At 42.4% G+C, this 9,223-nt stretch overlaps 1 protein-coding gene across 2 annotated transcripts; it reads left to right on the top strand.

Moving 5' to 3' along the window:
- Positions 1-161: 161 nt before the first annotated feature.
- Positions 162-8,622, top strand: smpd1 (sphingomyelin phosphodiesterase 1). Of its 2 annotated transcripts, none has more exons than XM_054756074.1 (9): positions 162-345; positions 485-717; positions 2,117-2,437; positions 3,205-3,485; positions 3,549-3,722; positions 4,776-4,947; positions 5,568-5,644; positions 7,659-7,804; positions 7,872-8,622. In XM_054756074.1, the coding sequence occupies exons 2-9, from the start codon at positions 496-498 to the stop codon at positions 8,279-8,281; spliced, it is 1,803 nt and encodes a 600-aa protein (XP_054612049.1). In that variant the 5' UTR covers positions 162-345; positions 485-495; the 3' UTR covers positions 8,282-8,622. The 2 variants fall into 2 exon arrangements, with proteins under 2 accessions (XP_054612049.1, XP_054612048.1); XM_054756073.1 differs by having other exon boundaries at positions 481-717.
- The last annotated feature ends 601 nt before the right edge of the window (positions 8,623-9,223 follow it).

Raw genomic sequence — 9,223 nt, 5'->3', positions numbered from 1 at the left:
TTTTGTGCATAAACACAATACATTCCATTTTCGACACGCAATCGTGAGGATGACGATTTTTAAGGGAAATTATTAACACTTAGTAAATAGTATTTATTAAAAAAGGTTAAAGAATTACGCCTTAATGAAAATAACTGGGGTTCACATGCCGGTCATGTGACCAATCAGCTGACCATCTGACTTCCTTAAAGAGACGGCGGGTCAGTTAACCTAGCCGAGGATCACAAACTAACAGCTTTCTTCCACGACGCCTTTTAGGGACTCCTCACTGGGCTACAAACCGAGGAAGAGTGGGTTCTTACCCGGTAGGGCAAGGACGAGACACCTCCGTCTGCATTGACCCAGGTACCGGCTAAAAGTTTGCTAGCTTGACGTTCAAGTTTGCTTTCTCTTTGTACTCGAATAAGTTGGCAATTTTCAACGGACACGTTAAAATTCCACACCTGACCCCACTTCTCTTGTCACGACATTTAATTTAAGACAGCCAAGGGGACAATGACACAGCTGCCGACACTGCAGTTCTCCTTTGGGCTACTGCTGGCCTCCGCGCTGTTGTTTGTGCTGCCGAAGTCCGGCGCGTGTAACCCGGCACAGATCTCGGGTCAGCGCGAGCTGGTAATGGAGCGCCTCAGTTTGCCAAGGTTTAGATTCAACTGGACCAACGTCTCCTGTCGAGTGTGCCAAGTAGTCTTCACCATCCTGGATGTGGCTCTGCTGGTAAATCTTGAAATGACACTTGTTACTGCTAATCTTTACATCTACATCATAAATGATTTGCAATCCAACTTCATAGTCATTTTAAAAACAAAAGCCAAACCAGGAACCATGTAGTGTATGTACAGCTTTTTAGAGGAACAAACACAAAGCATACATGGCTACTACTATTACTACTATTACTATGGATACTATTACTAACGGTGTGTCTTATACACTGGAAATTATGGTATATATTTTCAAATCACAGGCAGAGAGGAAGAGTATGTTGTGGAGCCACTGCACAAAAGACTCAGCTGGCGTTGCGTTCAATGAAACATCTGCAGTGTGCAAGTTAGCCAGGGCTTCAGTACCAGCAAAGCAAAGAACACTACAAAATTTGTGGCAACACCTGAAAGTAAATCACAAAGAGGCATGTCATATTGACGGTGTCGCTAATTAAACTTTATTTTCATTTAGTAGTCTTCTGCTTCTTTGTGTTTAATCGTATTTTGTGGATTACAAGACTGTTTATATCCTGTGTATATCAGTGTGTATTTCATATATTGGCTTTTTTCAGCCCCTAATATTGGTATCTGCATGTGTCCCAAAAATCCCCATGTGGGTCGGGCTCTAATAATAAATGGTCTCCTGGCCTAAGTGCTGAGTTGATATGTACATGTCAAAATACATCTTATTTTTTAATTAATTTGTATTTATCTTTAACACAGGTTGAGGAAAATGCATTTTTGAAAATATCCATATTCTGGTGAACATGGCCAAACAGAGGTGGGGCTGAGCAGAAAATATGCTCCAGAAAATGATTTTTGTGGCGCAGAGGAAGCTACACCTGTAATATACTGTATATTCTGAGAGGAGGCTCACTCTGCCACACTTAGAAAACCCCTGGACTCGCCCTTAATCATTTACACGCTTACCAAACAAACCATTTTTGTCATCTACTTTGCCCTCTCTCTTGCTGTAAGTCATGTTGAGTGTAAACAGTCAACAAGAAGTGTTGCTTCTACGCAGGTAACTTTAGGTTGTAAAGGGTTCCTGTTCTGGTTTTTATAGCCGATTGTCACACCAAGAATCATATGATCACTTTGCTTGACCTCAATTGTGTAGACCAGGGGGCCCATTGTGTCGATCGTGAAGGTAGTGTGGGTCGATTGCATATGTCATAAACGTCACACTATAAATGTCATATGACAGGTTTTTGAGGCTATGGTCTTAAACTTTTGATCAGCTGATGAACAGCCTATTTCAGTCTAATGGTGGTTTGTAGTAAATTGCTTATTCAATTTTTCACTTGAAGCTCAACTTACAATCCAATAGTGCAAAATGTAAATTCTTGCAATTTTTCAACTGATCTTAAAATTTTGATCAGGAGAGTACAACAATCTTTTGTTTTCTCTTCCAGAGTGACGCAAATGAAGAGCGTGTGGCCCGTGCCGTCGGTGAAGCCTGCATACGCCTCCACCTGGCTGATGAGCAGGTGTGTCACGAAATAACGGAGCTCTTCCGTGATGACTTCATCCGGGCCCTACAGGAGTCCCTGCTGTGGCCCACGGAAGCGTGCGCCCTGCTGGTGGGGCCCTCCTGCGGCAAGTTTGACATCTACGCGTCGTGGAACATCACCTTGCCCAAGAGCCCCAAGCCTCCTGTTACACCACCTGTAGCTCCTAAACCTGGTTCTCCACAGAGCAGGGTTCTGTTTCTCACTGACATCCACTGGGACAAAGTAAGCAACTTTTTTGTTTTTTAATGATCAAAACGGATGGGCATTTAAAGAAATTGCATTCGATTATGTCTTGAAGCCATTGAGTCATAAAGGAGCGCTCTTCTTGCTCTACTCTGCTGGATCCAGCAGAGGTGCTGTTTCAATTGTTCATTTATTAATAATTGTCAATTATTTTGCTCTCTAAAGAAGACAACGCATCAGCTACGGGAAGTTAAGCTACTGTACATCCACACGGATCTCTATGGTACAGCTCCTTCAGGTAGCATTCATTTGCTCAGTAAAACACGGATGCCATGGAATCCGAGATTAAAGACAAAAAATGTGGAAGGGGGGGAAAAAAAAAATAATTATTTCCCTCCTAAGTTAAACAAATTTAGCCAAATGACCATCCCTAATGTCAAAAGAAAACGGTATACTAACAAACATCTAATGCCTTGCTTTAAACACAGCACTGAACCACAGGTGGCGAAATTGAGTGAGCCCTCCCCACATTCAGATGCAACTACATTCCTGCTAGGGATGTCTGATTTTTATATGGGGCGACCAATATGATGTGCCGATATTGGCATCTTGGTTACTGCCAAGTAAAACGCCCGTTTTGCCTCCAAAACTTCCAGGACAATCACAGTAAATATACAGTATATGTTATGCCCAATCAGCCCTTCTGCAAATTCTGATACATCAGAATTAAAGCTCTACAATAATATATTTTATTTGGAAATAGTCAGTGTTACCATAGTGTTAAAAATGTATTCCCCCAATGACAGGAGTACGTCACTGGCACTGCAGCTGACTGCAAGGAGCCTCTGTGCTGCCGTAAGGACTCAATTGCCCCCTTGTGGCGGCGGAGGGAGGCGGGCTACTGGGGAACGTACAGCAAGTGTGACCTGCCGCTCAGGACAGTGGAGAACCTTCTGGAAAATGTCGCCAGGGCGGGACCGTGGGACTGGGTGTACTGGACTGGAGACATACCTGCGCACAATGTGTGGTCTCAAACCAGGAAACAGCAGCTGTCGGAACTTACTGTCATCACCAGGCTCATCCAGAAGTAATGGAGATAAGATTCTGATTTAAATATTTACCTGTTTAACTGCTTCTGTTGTACTCGCAGACACCTGGGCCCCAATGTGACTGTGTATCCTGCTGTTGGGAACCACGAGAGCACGCCAGTGAACAGCTTCCCTCCGCCTTTTGTTCACGGCAACAGATCCTCCGCCTGGCTCTATGACACCATGGCTGATGAGTGGGCATCATGGCTGCCAGAGCAAGCTTTGAAGACTCTGAGGTGGCCGTTGTTTCTGTTTCCTTAAATAATGGCTGGGAGACACTGCAGAGAGGATCAGGTGTTTATTTAAGAGGAGGCCTTTAGTCGTATGACTTTAGTATTGTCTTTAGTCGTAATGGTCAGTACTGTAATATAGTATGAAACAGATTTTATTGATAACGGAACAGAAAACAAACAACCTCTATTACGTTCTAATAGTGATATGAAACGGAACGTTTTCACCTTTTCCCTTTCCTTGGGGCATCACCTCGGCCACCTCCTGTACACATGTGGCTAAAAATCTTTCTTGTAGTAGCAGCTGATGTCTGTCTTGCAGCAGGTGCACTGGCGCTTGCATCTTGCTCTACATAAAAGTAAACAGGAGAAAAAGCACTTATATCCCAGCATGGTATTTGGATAAACATTTATTGAAATAACTAAGCAAAGTAAGGCGTTCCTAAAGAAAATGAAAGCCGTTTCTATGTAGCATTGTTTATTTCAGGCTCTTTGTTCTCCACGTCACAAACTGAGTCATCTTACATCAGCAGGAAATATCTCCATTATGGACCGATCCAACCAGAAAAGGTTCCCAGGTCCGTACTGAGTATGCACTAACGGCATTGGGGGAATAGAGTATCACGGCTGATCGCTTGATCCAAACGATATGTTGCATATTTGTGACAGGTGTTAAGGGCTTACACATTGCACAAGGAGAGACAACTCCTCAGCCATCATTAATAGCACTCATGAAGTCATTGGAAACAGTACAAAGCGTAACATGCAGTACTTTCAGCTGAGTAGCACAACAAACCTTTTTAAAGCGCATGCAGAGATTGATGAAGTCTGTTCATGTTACCTCAAATGCATATACTGCCACCTTGTGGAGTTAATAACTATATCAGCAGGTTGCCCACAATTGTTTATGCCAGTGTTTTTTGTTTTTTTTGGGGGGGTTTTTTGTTGTTTTTTTTTTAACCTGACAGTTATTTGCTTTTGTAGAACACAAACACAACTATAGGCGATGTGGTTATTAATTGAATAGCGATGATTTATGGTTTATGGAATATGTTTCAGATATGGAGGATTTTACACCATGGAGGTCCAGCCAGGCCTGCGGGTGGTCTCTCTCAACATGAACTTCTGTGCTCGCGAAAACTTCTGGCTCATGGTGAACTCCACCGACCCTGCCAACCAGCTGCAGTGGCTGGTCCATGTTCTTCAGGCCAGTGAAGACAAAGGAGAGAAGGTGAACGCGTCCACATTGCACAAGTGCTTTTCCAAGAGTATCTTGTATGACGTTCTTTCTGACTATTAGGGCTGCAACAAACCATTTTCTTAGTCTATTTAATCTGAAATCTTGTTTCGATTAATCGAGTAGGCCCTAGATCAGGGGTGTCAAACTCGTGCCATGGAGGGCCGAGACACTGCAGGATTTCTCTCCAACCAGTTTCTCCAGCAGGTGATTTAATGGATGAGCTCCTTCCCTCAAATTGAAGGTGCTGATCATTAAAATCACCTGCTTTAGTAACTGGCTGGTAAGAAAACCTGCAGCGTCTCGGCCCCTCCATGGCACGAGTTTGACACCCCTGCTCTAGACGGACCAAATCAATATGAATCAAACCGTTAGCGGTTTGGTCCTCAACAAATCAGGAAAGAGGCAAAAATGTTGCTGTTTTCTGAAGTCAAAGCTGACGTGTGAATAGCTAGTTTTGCCTAAAACGCAAAGATAATAGGTCTGCTTTCATGGATTACTGAAGAAATTAAAATAATATAATGTTTGAGAGGCTGAAGTTGGAGGATATTTAAATTTTTAAATAGTTGTCGATTTAATTGGATATTTGAATCATCGATTTTGTGTGTGCGCAGGTACATATCATTGGTCACATTCCACCAGGTCTGTGTCTGGCTAGCTGGAGCTGGAACTACTATCATATTGTCAACAGGTACATTGATTTGAAAAGTAAACATCTGATGCATTTTGTTACATTTGAAAGGTTGTGGGAAAAATAACACGTTAACAGCGGTAACTCATTTATTTCATTAATTAGGGGGTGTGTGATAATGTTACACACGCACGCCTCTGTTATGATGGCAGATGGAACGTCCCCAAACAGTCAGTCTGATGTTTTATAACTTCATGCTGACCTGAACACAACAGCAGTACAATTCCAACACCATACAGTAGTACCTCGCATAACGTAAACCTCCCTTTTACGTAAATTCCACTGAATGTAAAGAATTTATGTAAAGTTTTTGTATCTTATTACGTAAGAAATTCCATAACATAAAGCGTCAAATCGGTGCAAGTTCAGAAATTCGATTTGTTTAGCGCTTGGTGACGCCTTCTGACGCTTCACGCTCTCATTGGCTGATTATCAGGGCACCCCCTCCGCTCTCATCTCATTGGCTGACTTATCCAGCGCGTCCGTGAGTTTGTGTGAGAGACATGCTGCTCCCTTCAACCTCCCTTCCTCATCGTAGTCGCCCTTAAACAAGTTTGCACGCATTGAAATCTCATCTTAATGTTTTTACTTTTCTTTGTGTTAAAATTACCGTAATCCTGGGCCCTAAACCAAGTGTAAGTGATGAGGGGGGGAAAAAAGGGAAAAGTTGTCGAAACCAAGCAGGAAATGATCCAGAAATTCTGACGCTTCACGCTCTCATTGGCTGATTATCGAGGCACCGTCAGTTCAGTTCAGGTCAGTTTGTGTGAGAGACAGGCCTTTCCCTTCAACTAACTTATAAACAATTAAGTTAAATTACAAATTAAAATTTTGCACACAGCATTATCGTGTAGTGCGTTTGTCTGTGACCAGCTGACTCTTAGACTCTGAGTCGCATTTCGACTCACTTGTGTGCTCCTGATCAAGACATCGGGTGAACGGTAAGATTGTTTCTGTTTTCAGTTTTATTCATTTACAGTAATCTTATTACCTTATTTTATATTGGAATGTTACTCTACTATGTCTATGCTAACGTTTTATTATTTTTCCCCACCATATTTGGTGGACTTTGAATATTTCAAAGGGCCAAGGGGTGAGTTTGGGAAGATCTTGGAACGGATTAGGCTATTTACATGTATTTTACGCTTTGTATAACATAAATCCTATAACAAAGGTTATCGGAACGGATTACTTACGTTGTAGGGGCGTCTACTGTATACTGGATGTATCTCCAACTCACACACGACTCTAGTCCGTTCATCCTGGGAACGACACTTCCTCATTCTCATTACAAGAACGCGAGATACATTCAGGGACACTCCGAACATTTATATATATATATAAAAAAAAAAAAAAAAGCTTTATAATAGTGTTAAACGAGACATCAAGGAAAAACGAAGTGGATATTATCGCTCCATAGCTCTTCATTCAGATGTACAATTTGCTACGTTTGAAGTATGCTGGAAAATAAAACGAGTGCAAACGAGTACATTTGCCTTAACTTACATGTCTTTTGAACTCAACCCCGCATTGTTCATAACACCGTTTAAAGTGTGATTGAAATGTTCCTCTACTATCAAGGAGACTAGTGTTGGACATATCATGCTAGCTTGATTGACCTATTCAGTTCATTTGGAGCTATACATACAATATAATCATGTCTTGTCTTCTGTTCATGAAATGCATAAAAAAGGGCACATTTCACACATACTGTAGTTTCTAATGGTGATTTCTCATGATTATTTAAAAAAAAAATTGATGTAGATTATCTAATGTTTGACTTATACAATTAGTCATGTGCATTCAACCATCATATTTGATTCTTTAGCTTTAAGAGGCCAGGTATGAAATGCTCTGCAACTCCAGTGCATCACACTAAGAGTGGGGTCACTGACTTTCTTGGTCATGAGGTGGCCCCTGTTGGTTTGCACGTATAAATGAATGAATACAAGACAGTCATTGTCTTTTGAGGCTTCGCTGGAGTATTTATTTATTTATTTATTTTTTGCCACAGATATGAGAGCACAATTACTGGTCAGTTTTTTGGTCACACCCACTTTGATGAGTTCCAGATGTTTTATGATGGAGAGACCATGACCCGCCCACTAGGGGTTGCCTTTATTGCTCCCAGCGTGACCACCTATGTCAATTTAAACCCAGGTGAGCCCATCAGGTAGTCTCGCTGACAATAAAACACTGAACCGATTAAGTCTATTTGTCTTCCCAGGTTACCGCATTTACTACGTTGACGGCAACTATCAAGACAGTTCTCGTCTGGTTCTGGACCACGAGACTTACATCCTCAACCTGACTGAAGCCAACCACAAAGCAGGAGAGCCTGTCAGACCAGACCAGCACCCCAAGTGGACTCTTCTGTACCGTGCCACAGAGGCTTACGGTCTCTCCAGTCTGTTCCCCTCAGACTTGGACGGTCTAATGCGTACCTTCATTGCCGATGACCGCCTCTTCCAAAAGTTCTGGTACTTCCGACACAAGGGCCACGTGTCTGAGCCGTGCAAGGAGACGTGCAAGACCACGATGTTGTGTTTTTTGCGAAGCGGCAGATATGATGTCCTGCAGCAGTGCGACCTGCTCAATGGTGTCGACGGAGGCAAGGTGAGAAAAACACTGTGTTGACGGTTCCGTGATTCACGCCATCCCAACAGGAACCGTTTTGTTCTTTGCTGCTAATTTTTCAGGCACCTTTCCTCTGACCAGTCGTCAGTGTAGAGTTTTCATGCTTACATTTTTTTTTCCAGTTGAATTCTGTTTTCATGAAATGTCAGGTTTGCTGTCACAATCCCTTTTTTGTTAACTGTCAGCACTTTAATGGTTTTGTAGCAAATTTGAACCATATCTGCACACAAAGCCAGAAGTCTAAAGTTTATGTAAGTGAGCATGAGGTCAGTCTACATGACACCAATGTAGCTTGTTGACTTGTATGAATTGTGAATAAAGTATGTAGTTTGTGAATTAAACATGCATTTGGTACTTTTTGGGTCACTGACGTAGAACTGACTGTACAGAGAATCACAAATGTGGTGATATAGAAATAGTTGACCCTCGCTACATCGCTGTTCAAACATTGAGCCCTGTGTCATGGTTTTATTAGTTAAAAAAAATATATTTAAAAATGCAAATGTATGTATTCATGGCCTAAAGGAAGCATTAAAAATGGTTAAATGAACAAAAATTTAAGGTTAACTTGTGACTCAATTTCCCACTGTAAATGTCCATATTGGGCTGCACGGTGGCCTAGTGGTTAGCATGTTGGCCACATCGGGAAGATCTGTGTTCGAATCTCCATTGGCATCTGTGTGGTTTGTATGTTCTCCCCTTGTGTGGGTTTATTCCGGTTTCCTCCCACATTCCAAAAACATGCATGTTAGATTAGTTGGCGACTAAATTGTCCATAGGTATGAATGTGAGTGTGAATGGTTGTTTATGCGCCCTGCGACTGGCTGGGGACCAGCCCAGGATGTACCCCCCCCTCTCGCCCAAAGTCAGCTGGGATAGGCTCCAGCATACCCGCAACCCTAGTGAGGATAAGCGGCACAGATTTTGTGTGTGTGTGTCTCA

The sequence above is a fragment of the Dunckerocampus dactyliophorus genome, chromosome 16 (genome assembly GCF_027744805.1).
Source record: "Dunckerocampus dactyliophorus isolate RoL2022-P2 chromosome 16, RoL_Ddac_1.1, whole genome shotgun sequence".
Taxonomy (NCBI): domain Eukaryota; kingdom Metazoa; phylum Chordata; class Actinopteri; order Syngnathiformes; family Syngnathidae; genus Dunckerocampus; species Dunckerocampus dactyliophorus.
Note: the sequence above shows the minus strand (reverse complement) of the source record. Positions and strands in the feature narration are given on the sequence as shown.